Source organism: Columba livia, chromosome 1 (genome assembly GCF_036013475.1).
Source record: "Columba livia isolate bColLiv1 breed racing homer chromosome 1, bColLiv1.pat.W.v2, whole genome shotgun sequence".
Taxonomy (NCBI): domain Eukaryota; kingdom Metazoa; phylum Chordata; class Aves; order Columbiformes; family Columbidae; genus Columba; species Columba livia.
In genome coordinates, this window is record NC_088602.1 from 79,107,035 (window position 1) to 79,129,869 (window position 22,835).

The window sequence follows — 22,835 nt, forward strand, 5'->3', positions numbered from 1 at the left end:
GCTTTTTCCTTACCAATTTTTAATTACCTGCTGAACGTAAAAGGAAGAAATGAAGAAGCTGTTTCTAAATTGAAGTAGAATCTAAAAGAAAAAAAAAAAATCAATAACGTTTAAAGAATCAGATTTTTAGTTAGTACTTCATTAGTCCTTTCCAAACTATTAAGTAGATGTAATTTAGAGCCAGTGATTGGAACACTTGATTCAGGAATATCAAATGTTTGTGGTCTGAAATGGAGCTTTCTACCATTTGGAGTATCTTCAGGGGGTGTTCGTGACAGAAAATTTTAAACTAGTTCTATAATAGCAGTTTCCTAAGTTCAAATGATGACTTCTCATAGAGCATTTGTTCATGGGCTGTGAGTCAACAAAAAAAGCATTCTACTCAGAATTTCTTTTTTAAGTGAACAGAAAGAGGTGAAATGAAACAGGGGTTTTATCCAGTGCACCACCTACATGGTTGCCTTCACGTGTTAGAAAATGGACTGTGTTTACCCTGAGCTCGTGATAAAATGATTTAGCCTTTTATGTGGAGTGAATAGAGAAACGTGACCACTTAGCATATGGTTAGTTATATATTTAACACTTGTACTATATGAGGCAGTAGCATTGTTATTCTAAGTTTTAAATCTGTATGAAGATGCTCAGATGATCAATAGAAGATGATTAGAGGATAAACAGATATATCTTTTCATTAAGGATAGATATGCTGTGGGAGGAAAAAAAGGAAGGGAGAAGAAAAAAGGGCCAAATATTAAATCTAGGTTTACTGAAATGTGTCCAGATTGACAACTACTAACACATTATTGTTTCCTTTGTCCAGCAAACCGAAGAAATCTGTGAGTTGCACAGCTCTGCTGGTGAGTTCTCATAGTCACAGCTGAAACTTCACCAGTAGAATGACAAGCATAGCACTGGGGGCCTGGAGCCAAGGAGGAATTGTGAGTACCTCAGTCATGGTTCAACCTTAACTGCATGTATGCCAGGCTAGATTATGGGTTGCCACTTACTGTGAATGCACAGATGAAATCTAGTCTCCTGAAAAGGACATGGATGCTTTGAGATCTCAGCCATGAAATCTTTTCATTGTGCAGGAATAGAAACCTATGTATATAAAGTCCTGATTTGTGGGCATTTTTTCTTTTTAATGTGCCTGAATTATTTCCAAGGATGCAGAGCCCAAAAATGTAGAGGTCTTGTAGCAGAATTAAATGCTAGCAGTAGTGCAAGATTAGAGCTAGGAAGTGGAAGTTCAAGTGTTTACTGTTTGGTAAAGCTGATTTCTGTACCCTCCTTATAATGTGGGTTTGCTGTTCTGGTATGCTGGTGCTGCTGCAAATTACTCTATTTATATCAGAGAAAATGTGCATAGATTTCACAATACTAATGTTACCTTCAAATTCGCTCAACTTAGTTACTATTTTAAAAATTATTTTCAAAGCTCGCATTTTTATGCGGACAGCTGTGATATGACATGGTATTAAGAACTCTTGCTGAGTATTTTATTTATATTATTCATCCTGATCAACCAATCACAAGCTGTTGAATGTTATTTTAATTATTTTGTTAGGAATTTCCTCGCAGTTGGTATTTTATACATTAGCCTAGGACTGGAACCTGATGGATAATGTAATCTATAGTTTTAGGCCTATCAACAAGCTTGACTGTTACCAATGGCTATATCAGTGAATTCGTAGAGGTTTAAAATGTTACCTTTTCATAAGAGGAGTCTTAACACTGTAAGTACTCAAAGCCATGTAATAGTAAATTTGCAGTCTTTAGTCTTAAGGTTTTAGTGTCTTCCATCTAGAATATCTGCAACAGTGCTTTTGTATCCCACTTGAAGTCTTCTACTGAAAACTACTTTTTATAAAGCTATTAACTCAGCAGAATAAAAATCAAAGTATGTTACTTTTCTCTGTTTCTCAAGTTGGATATTTGAACTGGATATTTTAAACCCGATTGAATAACTTTCACCCAATGCTATCACCCTGTTGCCTTCAGTACAGATATATGCAGAGAGCTGACACAGCTGGAAACAAAAGGATGGATGCACCAGGATGTGAAATGAGAGCAACTGAGTTCTGGAGTTCTGCCTTTTGGAGAATGAAGGAAATCAAACAAGTCATCTGGGGCATGCACTCAGGAGGTACATCCACAGAGTCCAAACAGGTATAACTCCCAGTTCCAGTCTCCATCTCTGTAACTGCAAAAAGCCTGCCTCTTTTTTTTACATATTACTCCAATGTAATAGTGCCTAGTTCATGAGATTTCAAGCCTGATGTGATGAATTGCACCTGTCCAAATGGTGAAGCAAGAACAACCAAAACAAGAGCTGGCCCAATGCCCTAGAACATTTCCAGATGAGCATTTATCTCTCTTTACAGAAGGCAGTCTTGTACAGCTCTGCATTAGTTACTTCCTATATATGTATATGTCTGTAAGTGTAGATACAGGCTGTTTTTTAATTCATTTTTCTTCTTAAATTGTTATCTTTTCTGCATGTCTATGAATAAAAGCAAAATGAAAACTGAATAGCTCAGTATAAAATCTGTGCTTTCTTAGATACTCTTACTTTAAGGACCTGTGGTACAAAATTAAGAAACTTCCTCCTAAAGGTTTCAGACTAAATAAGCATATCAAAACCTGCTCAAAAGGCACAATCCAAAGCCAAGATATTAAACCAGTCTGAATAAAAAACACATTCCCATGACTCACTTAGTTGTTGGTTCCTTATTATATATATTCTCATTTTAGTAGCTCTTCAGTCTTTCTGGAGTTTTCCAGATAGCTATTGGTGTAAATAGGCATTAGAAAAAAAACCAAAAACAACAACAAAAAAAGGCAATTCTCCATAGCTGGGACAGGACACTTTTGATCAGTACTTTCATAATACTTTGCACATTGGATTTGTGCTTTTATTTCGGTTTTTCAAAATGCTTGACATTTACGAACATGAAGCTCTGGGCCCAAAGAAAGGAAATCAAGATCTTGGTCACAAAATGACACTGCCTTTCCATTTGTGGTGAATTTCAGCTCATCTCTTTGGTACCAACTCCTGCATGTTCATGTAACGGAATATTAATATTATAGCATCCACATAAGAGCTGTGGGAAACAAACTGTGGTTTGGGAGGAAACATTATTCCAAAACCAGTCTAATTTCAGATATTTCATAATCTTGAAGCAATTTGATATATTCACAGTGCTTTCATCATTATTTCTTCCTCAGGCAGTAGTTCTACTCCACTCCAGGTGTTGGAATTTTGCTGATTTATACCAGTTAGTGACATAGGCTACCTTTTTTCTTTACGATTGCTTATCCTTCACCTGCCTGCCTGTATAGAGTATAATACTTTTCATTATAACCCATGGAACAGCTTTGAATACTCAAAATTTTTTAATTTCTGGATTTACCTTGTTTTATGATAACAAAATTGGTTTAGTCCTAACCCTATATCGTCAAACAGTCAACATGTCAGACATCAATTTGGTAGTTATTCTTAGTGTACAGGCCTAGAGTGTGAGTTTTTGTTGGTTGGCTGGTTTTGCTTATTTGTGGTTTGTTTGTTTGTGTTTAGATAATTTGGCTTATTTTCCAAGGTCCCTAAGTAAGGTTCTTCCATTTAAAATGTATTCAACAATCATAATTGAATTTTGTAAATTAATTAATCTGTATAGAAAGTCAGTGTTTTCCAAGAATTTCTGAGTGTCTTTCGATAATCCCAGCAAACCGAGAAGAATTACCTTGGAGTTAGCTGTATGTTGCAGCGGTCTTAGGCATAAAGAGTTTTATTTCTATTAGATGATAAATTAAATGGAAGCAACAGCATGCAAGAGAGCATTTCTGAGTTCATGATTATTCAGACCATGCTTTTGTTTCATTGGTAAACATTGTTCTTTAATTCAGAAAACAGTTTGTACTGACCTGGGGAAGCTTGTCTCATTTGATAATGGGCTCTGAATCCAGTGGATTATTGCAGGGATTTTATCTTGCAGTAATCTCCAGGGAGAGATGTACAAACAGCTGGGACAGCAAGGAGGAGCTGTATTGTGCGGCCGGAGTTTGTGAAGGAGAATTTTGGGTGCTGGAAAGGATCGCAATAACAACATGAATCTTTTCTGTTTTTCTCTGGTAAGTGTACAGACATGTTTTTATTTAGCTGTTTGCAGAGTTGATAAACTGAACTGCTGGGTATGCTTGGATGGAAAAAGTCAAGGTATTATATCACAAACTGTGCAAGGGTTGTGTAATGACACTGAGTCTCTCTAGCATAGATTAAAGTTTATGGATGAGAAATTATACATAGCTAAATATGCTTCAGTAAAAATAAGATTAAGTAAAAATCATGTAATAAATGAACTGTAACTATTACAAAACCATGCAGATTTAAGCATGGGACATTTGATCCCAACACAGCAAAACATTTCATGTGTATGTTAAAATTACTAAATGTATGTATACTATAATTTGCTTTAAACTAGCTTGTATTGTTTTGTTTCAAGACAGCAGTAGTTTGGGAGAACTGCTAGAACTTTACAAGCATTAGTTTTCTATTAGCTGAGCATGAATACATAGTCATCAGGGCTAATCCAGTCATATGGCAATATTTACTCACAGAGGAGCTGATTTAAGACCCTCTTCTTCTTCTTCTTTTTTTTTTTTTTTTAATCCCTTTCTTTCTTTACCCTGAGAGAACTGGTCAGAATGAACAGGTAAATCGCAATAGGAAATCCACGGAAACTGTTTCTGTTTTTAAAGCCTAACTATCTGCCAATACCAATTCTCAGTATTAGTAGTGGTAATTAGTATATTTGCTGCATTTACACTGCACAGCAGAACTGTTTGCCCATTTTTCACCTTCTGTCCAGACATTTATTATATCTTCCCTATAAGTTTAGAAAGAACAATAAAAATAAATATTCAGACTGCACAGACACAAATTAAAACAGGGGAGCTACTTTGCATAAACTGTTGTTCCTGATTGCTAATGTGATCTTAGCGAAGAGTATTGGTGTCCTCCAGATCATAAGGACTAAAAGCTGTCTTGGAGTACTTAAAGTAAAATGCAGTGGTGTTTAAGGATTCTGTGGCAAGAGTCACTCATAAAAAATAACTCTGTGGGAATTCAATGACACTTTTGATCATAGTTTAATGTGAATACCTGTGCATTTGTTCAAAGTTAACAATGGCTTTGTGGTACAGTCTGTAACAGCTTGAAAATACTAATTCCTGCAGTTCTTTGGGACAGAACTGTTGTGTTCCATTGGGGCAGCTTCTTGCTTTCTATGTGGTTCTCTTTTTAAAAAAGATGTTGAGCATTGCATCAGTTGAGAAATCCACATTTAGACAAAATGCAAGTTTGTTTGTGTGCATGAGAGTGGGTCAAGTTGCAGTTTCTCTATTAAACCAGGCATGCAAAAACTCGGGTTTTTGTGAGAGAATTAATGACTGCAGTAATAATGGATGGTTCAGACAAGTGAAAGCTAGTGCCATGATAGTTTCTGTAATGAAATAATTGGTTCTGTTTAAAGATTGCTGCTAAGAAGATAACCTTCGTTCCACACATGCTTTCCATGGGAGCCATTCTGTCTGCCATGGTAATCTTCTGAGCACCTGGCAAAACATCTCACAAGTTAGCAAGATCTAAAGATAATTCATAGAACACTAATGTATTTAAGAAAACTCAGAGCCCTGTGCAGTCCTCCCTATGCATGCCATGCAGTGCAGTCGCTTTCTGTAATCAGATTGTCCAGCTTGGAAATAAGCTGGTGATCCAACTATGTACACTAGCTACTTTGTCAGCCTGTGACTGTGAAAAGGCTGGCAACAAAATGGTTGAAATATCAATATAAGGGTATTTTTCTCTTCAGGAGAAGAAAGTCAGAAGTGATGCACAGCAACAAACTAATTAATCTTCCAAAGACATTAGAGGAGCCAGTTCCTTTATAGATGCAAATAGCCACTGATGAATATAAATCACTGCTGTTTTACATTAAGTGAACATCTGGAGTAACTACTAAACCTGAAAGCATGAAAGAGAAGTCTAGACTACCACCAGACTGAACAAAAAGAACTTTCAGGAAAAACAATATTATCATGGAAGTATTTTCCTTATGCAGACTGACTGACAAGACTTCACCCTACAATGGGTGTGTGCTTGTGTGTGTACATACATACACATACATTTTTAAAATATGTTGTTTTATAGCACAGAAAGTAGTTTTCTATCCTACAGACTATAGTGGTTGAAGTAAGCTACAACCTGAGGGAATGACAAGTATATTCTGTTTAAAAACAGAGTAGAACCACACTTCTGGATGATCCAAAGTGATGGTACTACTATGTAAGTTAAAGGAACATCAGTTTATGTTGTTGGATTTGACTCTCTCTGGGTTTGCTTTCATACCTTTTCACGAAACTGAGACATATTTTTAGCATGAGAGACACAATGTTATGGGCCTGTCTAGCAAGACATGATGTGGAAGCTGAAGATACTCAAGAGTCACAAGAGGGTTGTAAGGGCTTTGGAGCCTGGACGGGACTCTGCCCTTCCCAGGGAGGCAGACAGAAATTACTCCAATCTGTTGCCACCTGAGAGCCCGTTGATCTCCTAGCACGAGTGATCCAGCATGGTGTATTTCCCCAGCAGCACTTTGTGTCCTGAATTGACTTTGGAATTATTTGGTTTCTCAACTGAGATTAATTTTGTGTCAGACTCATTGCCTTGGTCTCAAGGGATTTGCAGACAAATTAGATGTGCCTTCAAAACCTTGTATCCCCTTTCCATTTACAAAACTATCAGAAGCATAAATGTTGCTTCTTTTGTAGATGTATCATGTAAAAAGGTAAACATCAGACCCTGAATTTGCAGTGTCTTTTCCATCTTATGATCCTTAGCATGTCAGACAATAAAATCAGAACAATGCTGTTTGTATTATGGACAATATACAGCGAGTTACCCAAATCAAGCACTGCTTATGTATGGATTGCAAGAAATTATTTTGCCAAACCATCTATTTTGATACTCTGCCTAAAAAAAATGACATTTAATAAAGTACACATGCTGAAACACTACATCCTAACTTCTTTGGCAGTGAACAGCAGCATTAGTAATGGAACTAAGGAAGACGGGAAAATTACAGATACTTAAGACGTGCTGACACCTTGTATCTCAAAAACCTGTGTAAGAAGGATGGTAGAGAATGGATACAATGCTTTTAGTCACAATGTTGCTCAGATCAGTTGTTCAAGTTGAGCACTGTTCTTATGGTTTAAGCCAAGTAACACCCCTTGCATTTGTCTCTTTATCTTCCATATGGTAGCTCGCTAACCACCACTTTTGTTAGTAAAACATAAAGTACTGAGTGAAAGTCTAATCATCTTAGTGATTTTCAGTAGCATAGAGTTAGTTACATATTTTATTTTGATGGTTTAAAGATGTGCTGACACCACAATGTAAAAATGTATTACATCTAATGCTATAAACTGACACAGCCCTTGGCGCTAGAAACTATGGTTTCTATGGTGCAAGAGGCAGAGAAAGTATTAAGAAAAGTGGTGTATTAGAGAAATTATTAATTAAGGAGAGCCTCCATGTGTTAGAGAAATCACAGAGTAAGTAGAAAGATGCTAACAGTGAAATGGCTATTGGGACATGATGTTACTCAGCAACAGATTGGACTTAAAAATATGTGTTTCAACAAAGAAGAATTACCTGAATGCGGAAAGACTATCCTCTAAAGTGTAGTGTGAGTAGAAGATGTCTGAGTGGTTGGTTGAGCTTTGTAGTGCTTCTCATGTAATCATCTACATATACTCCTTGTCTTTTTTAGCTGGATTTCTATGATCCCACTGCACACAGGAGTTCACATTTAAACACTAAGATGGAGAATGACCTGACTGCATTATTAAATGCACCTCTCTCTACTTTGTGATTGATTTAGCCTCTGCATGCTAAAGAAAAGAGCCACAGACAATTATTTTCTTCTGGATCTGAACCAGGATGTTTTCTCCATAAAATTCTTGATGCAAAGTGCTTCAAAAAGTTTTATCATACCATGTAGGAGAAACTAAATATACTAACTAACTACTCCAGTATCAAGTTAATGTTTTCTTCTGCTATCACTCATATTGTTCTGTGATGCTTAGTGTGCTCCGGATGACTAAAAGAGCTGATGTGTGTGAAATGGGAAACTTTACCAACATCATGCTTTTTGCTATAAAAGTAGACATACATTAAAACAAAACAAAACAGGAAGCATGAAAATTTTAATTTCATTTAAAAACTTTGTGTTGCCTTGAAAGCTACTTCTTTCTATATTTCCCTCCTGCAAAGTGTAAGACCAGTCAGCAGAGAAAACTCTTTCGTAAACTAAAGGTGCACTTTGTTAGGTGCTCTCTTACTCTTTGGTGCTTTCTCATGCACGGTCCTTGTCTTGCACTTGCTTTCTTGGTCATCTTCTCTCGCACTCCCCTCTCTCATGTGCACTCACTCCTGCTATTGGCTGCTCTTACTCGAGCCCATTATCTCACACACCCTCTTTATTGTCCTCTGGCTCTTCCCCACACCTTTGCCCTTTCTTGAGCCCACCCTTTCCTGTGCCCTTGTGCTCACTCTTTGTGTTGCTCAAGTTCTCTCATTCTCATGCTCCCTTTTTGATGGCACTGTCTCTCACATATTCTTGCATTCTGTTTCTCGTGACCCTTCTCAGTAGCTCTCTTCTTCTTGCACTCCCACTTTCAATCACTCTCTCCCTTTCTCACACACAAGCCTTTTTCGTGCTTTAGCTCTTTCTCACATACTTTGTTGCACACACTTGTGCTCTTTCATGTGCTCATGCCTTCTTGTGCCTGTGCCCTTTTTCCTGTCCAATGCTTCTTGCACCTTCTTACTCACTCTTTCTCACATGCGCTTTATCCTCCTCTCCTGCATGCCCACTCTTTCTTTCTCACCCTCTATCTCATCCTCATTCTCTCTCACATGAACTTGCTCTTCCTCCCATACTTGCTCTTTCTTACAAATGGTCACAATCTTTCTAATGCCTACTCCTCCTTCTCATGACCTCATTCTCTGACTGCCCTTCTTGAACATTTTTCATGCTCATATGTGCTTTTTCAACCCCCTTTTTTGTTATTTTGCCTCCTTTCTTGTGACTTTGTTCTCACTCTTTATCATACACTCACCTTATTGCACACACTTTCTTTTTCTCCTGTCATGTTTTTGTTTCCTGCATACTCTTATTCACATGCTCTCATTTCCTTTCTCTTTTCTTCTCTCTCTCTTTCCTTTCCCCTTCCCTCTCTCCCCCTTCTTTCTCTCCTCCTATCCCTTTTTCAATCATCCTTTCTCTCATGCACATGTTCACTCTTTCTACCATGATGGTATGCCTACTCCATGTCTTGTGCTCTTTCCATCCTCACAAGTCTTGTGACCCTGTGCCTTTTCTTACATACCCATGCTTGAATTTGTGCACAAGCTTTTTCTTGTGCTCTCTCACTTCTTTTGTGCCACCTCTATCTTTTCCCCACACACTGTCTCTTTCTCTCCCCTTCTTGAGTGTTTTCTTTCTTGAAAGTTCTCTCTCTCCCCCTTTACTCTTTCTCTATCTAGCACTTCGTTTTTCTTCTTGCTCTTGCTCTCTCACACTTTCATTCTCACATGCAATCACGCTCACATGCTTGCTCTTTCCCAGTCACTCTTTCTTGCACACACTCCATTTCTCACTCCCTTACTCCCTTTCTTATGCCCCTTCTCATGACCCCACCCCATTTCTTGCAACCTTGTGCCCTTTCTTGTGGCCTTGTTCTCATACTTTCTCATGCCCTTGCATGTAATTTCTCATGCCACCTCTCTCCACATGCAGTCTCTTTCCAGCACACTGTCTTTATTCATATTATTTCTCTCTGCTTTCTTGAGCACTTGCTTTCTCACGCTCTTTCTCTCTTTCTTTCCTTCTCTTTTTCCCTTTCACTTTCTCTTATCCATATCCTCTCATGTCCGCTCCTTTTCTCACATTTTCATACTCTTTCTTGCAGCCTCTCACACTTTCTCACAACACTGTGCCTTTTCTTGCAAGTGTATGGCCTTTCATGCAGCCTTGTACCCCAACAGCCTCACATCCTTTCTTGCAGTCTCACGTTCAGTCAGTCTCACAATCTCATTCTTGCTTTCTCAGGTACAAAGTATTTCTTCAATTTCTTGCCTCACTCTTTGTCTTTCTACCTCTCTCTCACATGAGCTCTCACACTTTCTGTTCCTTGCTCACTCCTTCCATCCTTTTCTTGCTTGCTCAGGCCCTCACTCTCTTTCTCCTGTGCTCCCTTTCTTCTATACACTCATGCTTTCTTGTGTACTCCCTTTCTCAAATGCTCTCACTTTCCCATGTCCTTTGCTTTTTTTGCACTTGCGTTTTCTTACATATTCATGCACATTGCACCCTTTCCCCTACTTTCTCAGGTGTCCACTCTTTCCCCCACCCTCACACTCAGTCTATTGTTCTCTGTTTAAAGTTCTTCCTCTCGTTTTCTCTCGTCTTTCCGCTATTGTCTCCTCTCTCTCCTTCTCCTTCTTTCTGTCATGTGTGTCCTTTCTTGCGCATGTTTGTGTGCTTGGCCTACTGCCCTCATGCCATTTCTCTCGAGTCTGCAATATTTCATAGAATCATAGAATCATTTTGGTTGGAAAAGACCTTCAAGACCATCAAGTCCAACTGTTAACCTAACACTGCCAAGTCCACCACAGAACCATGTCCTTAAATGCCACATCTACATGACTTTTAAACCCCTCCAGGGATGGTGACTCCACCACTTCCCTGGGCAGCCTGTTCTAGTGCTTCACAACCCTTTCAGTGAAGAATTTTTTCCTAGTATCCACTCTAAACCTCATCTGGTGCAACTTGAGACCATTTACTCTTAGCTTGTCACTTGCAACTTGGGAGAAGAGACCAACACCCTCCATGCTACAATCTCCTTTCAGGTAGTTGTAGACACCAATAAGGTCTCCCTTCAGCCTCCTTTTCTCCAGGCTAAACAGCTCCAGTTCCCTCTGCCACTCCTCATCAGACTTGTGCTCCAGACCTCCCACCAGCTTTGTTGCCCTTTTCTGAACTTTCTCCAACACCTCAATGTCTTTCTTGTTGTGAGAGGCCCAAAACTGGACAGAGGATTCGAGGTGCAGCATCACCAGCGCTGAGTACAGGGGGTCAATCACTTCCCTAAACCTACTGGCCACATTATTTCTAATACAAGCCATTGTGCCCTGTATTACTAACTCATGATTGCTCCTTTTTACTCACTTATGATAGCTTTTTTGCATACACTTTCTCTCTTGTACCACCTCTCTATTTCCTGTACTCTCCCTGTTTCTTGCTCCCTTTCTGCCCTCCTTGCATGCTGTCTTCCTCTGTTCATTTCTTCCTTTCTCCCTCTTTTTCCATATATTTCTTATTTGTGCACCTTTGCTTTTTCTTGCAAGTGATCATATTATTTCTTGTGGTCACTGTCTTTTTCATATGCATGCTTTTTGTCACACCCTGTTTTGCACCTTCATGCCATTTGTTGCAACCTCACTCTCACACCTTCACATACCCTTGCAGTCACACTCTCATGTGTACATTCCCTCTCCCTTCTATGCTCTCTCTGTTTCTTGCACACAAATTCCCTCTTTATTGAGTTCTCTCTCCATTTCACTACTTTATCTTTCCCCCTCATTCATTTTCTCTTTCATTTACTATATCTTGGTCTCCTCCTCTCTATCCTTCTCTTTTTTTCCTATCTTTGTGTCTTCGTCTCTGTTTCTTGCTTTGGCCAAATCTCTAACTCACTATCTCTCACACGCACACACAAACTTTCTCAAGTGCAGTTGCTCTTTATCACACATGATCATGCTTTTCTTTGCTCTCTCACTCTCTTATTCCCTCATTCTTGCACCAATGCACCCTTTTTTGTGCCCTTGTGCCCTTTCTTATGCTTGTGTCCCCATTCCCATGTTACCTTCTTTCTCATGACTTTGTACCCTTTCTCACAAGCTTATTCGTGCATTCTTATGCCCTTGTGCTCAGTTTCTTTCTCACACCACCTCTCTTTCCTAAACACCCTGCCTTATTACTGCATTCTGTCTCCCCCTCAATCCCTGTCTCTCATATTTACACGCCCTCATTGTCTGCCTCACTCTTTCCCCTTTCTCTCTCTTCTTACTCTTCTTCTTTCTCCTCCCCTCTCATTCTCACTTCATCTTCCTTCTTTCTTTTTCTCTCTCTCCTCATATTCTCTTCTCCCTTTTTGTCTCCCCACTTCATCTCTCCCTCTCTATTACTTTTTAATGTGTGCACTCTCTAACTCCCTTTCTTATGTCACTTTTTTGTGCCCTTCCCCATTATAACAACCATGCTCTTTCTTGCATGCTTGCTCTCTCTTGTTTCTGTGTGCTGGATCTTTTTATTGTGCCCTCACACCCATCCTTTCTCGTGCAAGCTTTATCTCCCTCTTTCCTGAGAGCTTTCTTACTTGGGGGGTCTTTATCTCTCTGTCTCTCTCCCCCTCTATCTAGCTCCCTTTCTCTCACATGCACTTTTTCCCTCAGTTGATAATGCTCTTTCTTGTGCTTGTTCCCTTTCTCTCATCCTGCTCTCTTTCTTGTGCCCTTGCTTCCTTTCTGACAATCCCCATTCCTGTGACTTCACCCCCTTTCTTGTGACCTCACACTCTTTCTCTCAACCTCATTCTTGTTATTTCTCATGCTCTCACACTCATTTTCTCCTGCATGCTTTCTCTCATTCTGCCATACTCCCTCCTGATTTCCAGTGTGGTCCCTACCTCAATCACTTTTTGAGATTTATCTCCCTCCATTCCTTCTGTCTCTCCTTCTTTCTTCCTCTGCCCACCTCATTCTTCTTTTTTCTCACTCTCTTTCAGACACTATCTTTTTCTTGCCATCTCTCACACACATTGAAACTCTTTCTTGCACACTTGCTCTTTCTCACATGTCAGGTCTGTTTCCTGTGCCCTCACAGCTGTATCTTATTGTGCCTTCTCTTTCTTGCACATGGTTTTGCTCTTTCACCTGCCTGCTTCTCTTCTCATGGCCTCACTCTCTTTGTTGCACCCTCAGACCCTTTCTCATGCCCTTGCTCCCTTTCTTGAGACTTCATGGTCACTCATTGTCATGCCCTCATGCTCACTTTCTTGCACTCTTTCTCCAGCTTTCTCAAGAGCTGTCTTTCTCACAAGTGTTCACTTTCTACCTTGTACACACTTGCCATGTCTTAATGCGTACTCTTTCTCACAAGTTGTCCTACTCTTTCTTGTGCTTACTTTCTTTCTCACACCCTGTCTTGTGGCCTTGCAGCCTTTCTTATACCATGTCCCCCATTCTCACAACCTCATCCCCTTTCTCACAACCTCACTCTCACTGTTTCTCATGTCCACATACTCACGTTCTTGCACACACTTTCTTTTTCTTGCACAATCTCTCTTTTGTGAGCCACCTCTGCCTCACACACACTCTTTCTGCACTATTTACATGATCTCCCTCCCTCTTTTTAAGCTGTCTTATGATCTCTCTCACTTTTTCCCTCTCCCTCACTCCTCTCTCTCTCGCTCTTCCACTCTGTTTCCTCTATTTTTCTCTCATGTGCACTCTCTTTTCCACCCACACTTATTTTGTTGTGCCTGATCCTTCTCTCAGGCCATCACATCCTTTCTTGTGCCAGTGCTTCCTTTCTAACACCATCATGCCCCTTCTTCTGACCTCACACCCCTTCTTGCACCCTCTCACTCCATTTTTCTTATGCCCTCATGCTTACTTCCTTGTGGCTGATTTTTCTTTCACATGCCATCTTTTCCCAGCACACTCTCTCGCATTCTCTTGCACTCTCATCTTTCACATGGGCACTTTCTTGCACCCTTGCTCATGCATGCTTGCACTTTTTTGGCACACTTTCTTTCTCAAGCACTTACCCTTTCTTATGCTTTTGCCTTTCCGACACTTTTGCTCTTCTCTGTGCCTTCATGCTTGCTCTTTCTCACATGAGCATTCTCTTTTTTGTGAGCATTCTCTTTTTTGTGAGCATTCCCTCTTGCATGTGCTCACTCTCTCACTTGTATTTCCTTTCTCATTTTCTCTCTCATGGGCACTTTCTCATGTGCTCACTCTTTCTTTCATGCAAGTATACTTTCTCATGCCCTCTCTTTTTCTCACATTCTCACTTTCTTGTGCCCTCACACACTTTCTCACAATCTTGTGCTTTTCACACTCCCATGCTTGCTTTCTTACTCCATCTCTCTGCATTCCCCATCACCACACCTGTGCAATCTCTCCTTCTTTTGCTGTCTCCCTCTTAATTTCTTGTGCATTTCCTTTCTGGAGTGCCCCTTCTTTCTCGTGGACTTGCTTCTTTTGTGCCCTCCCTCTTCCTTACACCCTCATTCTTTCTTGCACATGTTTTCTGTTTCTCATGAAACCACGCTCTCACATGTTTATGTGCTTTACCCCATACTTATGCCTTCCTTTCCTGTGCCCCCCCCTTCCTGTGCCCTAGCACTTTCTCATGTGGGCTTTCTTTCTCATTTAATCTTTCTTATGCACCCTTTCCTCTGTTCTTCAGCAGTCTTTCCCATGTGCTCTTTCTCTCTCTCTTGATCCCACCTTCCTGCATTCTCTCTCAATATTTCCTGCTTTATTTGGGTTTTGTTCTTTCTTGCTCCTTCTCTCTCGCTCCCTTTCCCTTTCTGTCATGCTCACACTCTTTCCTCATTTATGCTGACTTTTCCTTGCACACTTGCTCTTTCTGGATAGTGATACGCTCTTTATCATGCCCTCTCCTTTTCTCACATCCTCGCTCTCTTTCTCATGTCTGGTCTCTTTGTTGCACCTTAACTTTCTTTTTCACAACCTTGCACTCTTTCTTGTGACCTTGTGCCTTTCCTGCAACCATGCACTTGCACTTTCCTCATGTTCATTTTCTTCTTCATGCCATCTTTTTCTTGCACCATTCCACTCATTCTCTTTCTTACTCTCTATTTCCCTCTTTCTTGCATGGTCTTTCTCACACACTCTTGCACACATGTACTCACTCTTTTTCATGCTTTTTCTCTCTTGCTCACTTTCTTCTTCATGAAGAGAATGCACTCTTTCTGTGCATTCTGTTTCTTGAGTGCCCTGCCTTTCTTGCATCCTTGCTCCTTTCCATGTACTCTTTTTGGTGCCCTCCCTCTTTCTCATGCTCCGATTCTTCCTCTCGTACACTTGTTATTTCCATCACACTACTCTCCACTTCTCTCACTCACATGATTCCCCATGCACTCATATCCCTTCCCATGTTCTTATGCTCACCCTTGCTCAAGCAAACTTTCTTATTTGATAGCTCTTACTCATGCCCTCTTTCTTGCCATCTCACTCCTGTTCACTCCCTTTCATGGTTTCTCCCACTTGCTTTCATGCATTCTCTCTCTCTTCCTTCCTATCTTGTGTCTTTCTTTCTCTTCTTTGCCTGCTCATTCTTCTGTGTGTTTTCTCTCCCTTGTGCACTCACTTTGTCTTGTGCTCTTTCTCATGTGCAGTCTTGTTTCTCATGTGCTCCATTTCCTGCATGCATCTTTTTTCTCGTGCCTTCATTATGTTTCATGTACTTCCTAGTCCTCATGCCCTCACTCTTTCACATGCACTTGCTTTTTTTCTGCATATTTGCTTTTTTCATCTGCCTGCCCTGTCTTGCAGCCTTGAGCTCCATCTTTTTCACATGAGCTTTCTGTCTTGTTTAAGCTCTTTCTCACACTCTCCCTCTTCCCGTCTTGAGAACTCATTCTCATGTGCTCCCCATTATGATCTTTTTCACTTTTTCTATTGTTATCGCTCCCCTCTTCTTGTCTCTCCTCATTCCCTTTCTTATTCTTGCTCTTTTCCTCTCTTCTCTCCACTATATATTTTTCTTTCTTTGTCTTCTTTTTCTCTCTTTTCTTACCCTCTTCTTCTCCCCTCTCACTCACCCTCACTCTCTTTTCCCTTCTCTCATGCACCTTCTTTCACACAAGCTCTCTTTTATGCTTCCATCTCTTAATTAAATACTCTCTTCACCATAGTCCTTTATTGCTCCCTATCGAGGGAGAAGTATAGCGTTGCAGTTACATTGCAGAACCCTGGAAGTGTGTAACAAAGTTTTAAACTCAACGTTTTTGTCTAGAAATGCTCAGTCCACAACTTCAGACCAGGAGCCTGAACCATCATTGTTACATGACACTATAGTTACTCTAACAAATACACACGGTGTCAAACCCCAGGCTTAGCCGGCTGTTAGGAGCACAAGCCATGTGCAGTGTGCTTCCTAAGCCATGCCACTTTCCTGGGAAACACTAACTCATTAGTTCCTAGAATAAACTCCAGTACATAACTTGAGTATTTTCAAGAAGTTCAACTTGTAATATGTCTCATGCAACATTTATTTCGGCTTAGTACAACTCTAGTAGACAGAAGCAAATAAAGATCCATAGATAGATATTGTGGTTATGAACATTAGTCATGTCTTTGTACTGCTGTTTCACCAGTCAATAATACTGCCTGTAAAGCTTTGCATTTTAACCATATGGCTTCAAATATACATCTGTGTTTACCTTCTGTACTGAAGGAACAAGTGTTTTTAAGTTATAATATACCATGTCAATTTTAATGGTGTTGCTCTGCAGCAAGTCACACTGTTATTAATTTGATTTATTCCTTAATTAATGCAGTTTAAATCAGTAATCAAAATTCATCGGGAAAATATTCACTGCAGATCAAAGTAGCAACATCTAAAATCTAGGATCATTAGTTAGAGTGGCTTTAGTTTTGCCATCTGCTTTCATATAAATCCTGAATTATGGAATGGTGGTGTGTATATGTAATCCTGACTCTTGGAGTTGTGGGATAAATGTGAAAATCTTAGTTTCTGCTAAAATGTTTCAGTCCTTGGTGGCTGGAGGAAAAGAACCCTTACACATGCATTATAACATAGAGTTCAAAAATCTGAATGCAAATGGAATTTATTTTTAATTCCAGACATTTTCATTATTTTAGGTACCTAGATAATGACTTTCAAACTCCGGGAGTTGGCAGAACTTTTTCCATTTCTTTCTAAGGAAGAAGGTTACCTTTCTGCATTGAATTAACTTTTTTCCCATTAAAAAGATGTACTAACTATAAAATATTTTTATAGTCTATATATGAAGTTTCATGATTTCTAGTTTTCACAGGAATTTTCCTGTAGTGTTCATGTGGAGACCTACACCTGATTTTACTCCTGAGCAGATAATGTTCAGTTTTGCTTTACAGTCAGCTTTACTCCTGCCAATCTGTGGAATTTAAGCCATGATATTGTGAAGTCCAGCATTTGGGTACTAACTGTGATCAATTTCTATATGCTTTTTAAAGAGAAAGAAGTAAATAAAGGAGTTCAGAAGACAGAGGAGGAAAATTACTCTCTATTTTGTAAATTACATAAACTATTTTTTTTTAATTACTATTTTTTAAATGTATTTACAAGTGTTCATCTTTGAAAATTTGTTTAAATGTATTTTAGGAGGGCTCAATGGACAGCTTGTATGAGCCCGTCCCAGAACATCGAGAACCCGAGGATACAACCACAATTGACAGCCTGGCTAGTACTCCAGTGAGCACAAATGTAAACTGTGGACCACCCGACAGGGCTATGTCTTTGGTGAGTAAAATTTAATTGCAAAATATGCTATGCATTTTACAAAAAATTGTATCTCTATATGCATGGACGTGTATTCAGCTGGCTTAACTGCCAGTTTGAACTATTTAGGCTCTTTAGAGCCACTGTTCAAATCTCGTCTCTGTAGCCAATGACCCGATTTCTGTCCAGTCTTAACAAGCACACTTGAAAAACAGGTCATGAGTTTCTATACAGCTAGCAGCAAAGTGAGATTAGTGCAGCTTCACTGTACAAAGGAATTTATCTTTGCAAGTAATATCATATGAAAATGCTGGGTACAGATTTTAATAGAGTTTGTCTCTACAGGATATGCTATAGGTGTCTTTGGTTGTACTTTTTATTAATAAAAAAATGCATTTCTAAAGCATGAGTTGTATGACTATTGTAACTGATGGCCTCTGGAATAACCTTTACATTTTATAAGACCTCATTAGGGAAACATGTGAAGGAGGTTGTCTTCTGTTTTTTTGTTTTCTTCTTAAATAGTGTTTTCCTACTTAATCCTTTATTATTGGTATGTTATTGGTATAATATATCATTGAGGTTTTGACAAATACTTTAACATAGCGTATTACATTTCATAATCTTTTTTCATCTAATAATCTCTGTTCTCTCCTTTACAATGCTTCATCCTTTATAATTGCTATATCTATAACAACATACGATCTAGTCTGGTGACAGAATAAACAGAAAACAGGTTGTTCATTATTCAAAGAAGAGAGACTGTCCTCCATTCAGAAATTATGCCAGGCTTTACCCATATGTACTCTGGGTTAGGTACCATGTACCTATGAGACTGCTGGGCCTATGGTGTCACAAATATCACAAAGCAGGTTTGCACACAGGACTGGCATGGAGAGAGTGCTGGAGCTGGTGGGATAGGAGAATTCTTCTCAGATCCTTCTGAGATATTTCTCCTTACCTTGACTTGTTCTGTTTTCTGATTTGGCAGCAGAACTTCAGAATTTTCATTATATTAGTATAGAGTTAGGCTTCATATTTTTTTTTTCTATTTTCATTGAACCAGCCTAGAGAAGCAGATTAGCTACTAGTGTAGGATTAGAAAATCCTGTATGTTATTCTGAACAAATGATAACAAAGCATTTTTCACATTGCTCAGTGCCAGTTTTGTGGGATAGCACCGCACAGTCCATGAAGCAGTGAACAGAAGAATCCAACACTTTGGTTTCTGCAAACTCTTATCAAATATTTCTGTTTTTGTAAGGGGAATGTTTTACTGATGGCACATTTATTCATCAGTGAATTTAAATTTCATCATCAATAAAAGCAATGCTAAACCCATAAGGAAACTGTTGACTCACTAGACATTAACAAGAAGCTTCCTAAGACTGGCTGTGAGTTTTATTTTGTTCTGTTTTGAGAGAATATTCAGCTCAGCACTTAACTAAATATAACGGCTGGATGCTGTGTCACTGTGCTGGCTGTGGAATCAACATGATTATTTATAAAATACTCTCTGGAAATGGAAAACAAGATTAGTGATGACATGTCAGCAGTAAGACCTATGGAAAAAATGTCGCTAAGGCCAGAGGACTATGTGTAATCTTATCTGCTATTTCTAGCATGTGAGTTATTAGACCTACACCTTGGATGAAGCCGTTAAGCTTATTAACTGAGCCCATTTGTACTTCTCTTCCATTTTTAATTCCATCACTTCATTCCAGGCTGCAGGGCAGCCCCCATAGCATGATAAATTCAGAGCGTTATTGGCTCCCTCAGGCCCCGATGCAGCCATCTATCATTATTCAGTAATGCATATACTTAAGTGCACTGCTAAGTAGGTATGGGCTCAAGTGTATGTTTAAATGGTTGTCTGAACCACGGCCATGCAGATTCCATGGAGCTGTTAAATCTCCTCAGGGTGGAGCAGCCTGGCACAGCACATTTCCTCCTTAGGATGCTTTGCCTCCTTCCTTTTTTCTGTACAGCTTTGGACATCAACAGGGCAAGCTTTCAAGGTCTGCTCCCTTCAACTTAAAAAAGGAAGGCTAGTGCTAGAGGAAATTTTTCCTTATTCTGCAGCAAGGTAGTTATTTTCTTGCAGTTATCTTGTCTGTTGTGATTTGTCCTAATCATAGCTGGGCTGTGACATTCTTCTGGAAACACAGGAAATATAGGGTACTGTGTTCACTGAAGCTGTGCAGGACATAATTTGGTGAACATACCCTTCGGGCACCTTTTTGAACCATAATTATTTTTGCTCCTGTCTAAATATCTGCCCCAAGTGACACATCCTGGACAAAGAATAATCTCTCATGTACACTGGTCTTGTTCTCCAAGAAACTTAGAAAATCTGTTTAGTATACAAAATGTTTTGACTAGGATGTTCCCACTCTGGGTTCATATGGTCCCGTGTCGTGCCTGTTATACACACTTGCCTTTTGATTTTAATCCTCCCAGGGAACTGTCCTGTTAACATTTTGTTTGCTTTGCATGTTACTCAGCTCCAGTAATATTGTCAGACAGAAAGAACCAAAATATATTTTTGGATTGTTTTTGAAACTTTTACATAGCAAAGCTGAATCAGACCTCCCTCAGAAACAGCTGGTGTCCAACAGTAATGAATCATGTGGGTGCTCTTTGCCTTAACATGCTACTAACTAAGAAACTGAATTTCTACTGTTTGTAGCTTGATGTTAACAGTTTTCCACCTTATGAGCTGTCTTAAACTTATAAAAAAATAGTCTTCAGTATCGAAACTATTTTCATATATTTCCTGGCAGATTTCTATCTCCAAATGTCATGAGATCCACATATTTTTGAACTGCTGACTGTCATGTGATATGTATATCAGGAAAGTGCCAAATAATTTATCAGTCTTTCTAAATTATTTCTAGGAGAATCACAACCAGTCATGATACCTGCTTTAATCTGCAGTATTTTAACTGGCATTTGATTCCAGTGAGGGAAGAAGTTACCTGAAATTATCATTTCCCTGCTGGCAAGTCTTAACAAACTCCTGTCTTAACAGACACAGGAGCTTCCTCACCCAGCTTGCAAACACCAGAGGGACTAATTCAGTTCTTTAATTCAGAATTGTTAGACAAAAGCAGGGAGGAAAGGATTTTATTAATAATTTCATAATGCTGAGTTTCCACATGTGCAGTTTAAGAAACAGATTGTTCGTATTTGGGATAGGAAAGGAAATAATTGTTCCCATAAACAAGGTAATTATGCACTTCAGAGAATGTGGAGAGTAGAGTCTAGATTAATCTTAATTTACATTCTAAGATAAAACCTGTTTAAAACTGCTTAATTTCTAGATTCACGTTAAAGTTACCTAAAATAGGTGTAGCCAAATACTGAAGAGATACTTAAAAACTTATACTTTTACACCAATTTAGCCAGCTGATTCAGACATAGCAGGAAGCGGTGTATCAAATAAAAGGTGCCATTTTTAAATGACCATTTAAGCCCACTGTTATGTTTCGTTGTGGCACTGCATCCCATAACATTCAGTAAGCTCACATCAGTATCACCTCAATGTATGATGTAATGCCATAAATGCATCTTTTGTTGGATTTTAAGGAACTGATACTGGAACACTGGTTTCAAATCACGGAGGAAAAGTTTAATCCAACGTTTTGTGTTCCACACCAGGTGTTTGGCATGTGAAGACAGGAATTAATAGTCTTTCCAGGTATATGGCCACACTGAAGTTTAGAGAGGGCCCCATCTCCAGGTTTTTCCCTGGATCATATGCAGATAATAATTTACAGTAGCCTTTGGTTTCTGACCTCTATGTGTAATGCTTCCTTTAACAAGCCTCTTTGAAAGAAAATATTTGTTATTTTTTAATGAGATGTTTACACTACCCTTTTAAAAAAGCCTTAAAATCACTTTTTCAACATTTTTCAGCTTCTCTGTGTGCCTGTATACCTCAATTAGTCATTTCTTTAGAGCTATTGAAAAGATTTGTTCTGAGACTAAAATGCCGAATTTCTTTTCAGCAAGACATTTATCTCACATTGCTCACAGTATTTTGAAGTAGATGATAAATTCTGTATACACTTTTGCACACAGTGTCTGTGAACAAATCTACACATTCAAAAAATATTCAATGAAAACTGCATACAATTATTAGCATTCACAAATGTCCAGTTGCTAACAGGATGTACTACACTTGGCTAAAATAACCTCAGTGCAATAAGACAGCCTTTTCTTAATGCACTCTCCTGAAGAAGCTTAAAAAAAACCCTATTATGGCTTTTACTTAGAGAAGGGGGAAAAATATAAAATGCTCAGTTAAGCACTTACATTGTTTTATGTAGTACATGTTTTGGCTTTTCTTCAGGCACTCTAGATGACATTTTTAAATTACTGTGGTCAGAGCCATGCAGATGTGGATAGTATTACACGAAGGAAAGAAACTAAACATAAGAATACGAGAAATAGGTCCATACAATGAAGTTTTTCTATTTATAAAATAATGACTGGATATATCTATTTTTTAATGTATTTTGTTGCACAGCAGATTGAAGTGGCATTCATCATGAACACTTTTATCCCAGTTTCTGCTTTCCAGGCTGGAAGAAATAGATATGAAATTCATACAGTGCTTTGATATTCTGTCTGAGGAGATATCAAAATAGTATAGGGATCAGAGACCTCTTTTGTCCTAGCATGACATCCTCGGGTTTTCTTAAAGCTAAAATTTACTCCAAGTCCCAGGGTAACTGCGACAGCAAAGATGCAGTGCGATGTTTTGGCATCACTTGCAGAGTAAGACACCCTTTTGTTCACTCTTTCAACACTCAACTAACACTTCTCTTCATTCCCACATCTTGTCAGGGTAGGTATTATCTGGGACCTGGGGGGTGTGTGATCTTACCTCCAGGCCAGGGCTTGCTTCTGATTTGGTGCCCCTCAGAGCTTTGCCAGGCCAGCTTGCCCAGCTTTTGGTTTTATTTGCAGAGTTTCTTGCTCTCTTCCACACTCCCCTGCATGTAATCGGGTTACAGAGTCTGCATCCTTCTGTGTCCCTCAGAAAGCCACATACCTTTGTAATGTGTGGGCATTTTATCCTCATCAAATTTAAAAGAACAGTACTAGGAAAGAAATATTATATTCATTATTGGGTAAGAGTCTTGTTCTCTGGTTTTTCAGGGG

General features: G+C 39.1%; 1 protein-coding gene across 1 annotated transcript in view; it reads left to right on the forward strand.

The window, feature by feature from the left end:
- The first annotated feature begins 2,027 nt into the window (after positions 1–2,027).
- SAMSN1 (SAM domain, SH3 domain and nuclear localization signals 1) overlaps positions 2,028–22,835 on the forward strand; it is a 96,931-nt gene continuing 76,123 nt past the window's right edge. The window contains exons 1-3 of the mRNA XM_021299695.2: positions 2,028–2,169; positions 3,996–4,131; positions 17,550–17,687. Of these exons, the coding sequence (XP_021155370.2) occupies positions 4,108–4,131; positions 17,550–17,687 (162 nt within the window). The 5' untranslated portion in view covers positions 2,028–2,169; positions 3,996–4,107. The remainder of the gene's footprint in view (positions 2,170–3,995; positions 4,132–17,549; positions 17,688–22,835) is intronic.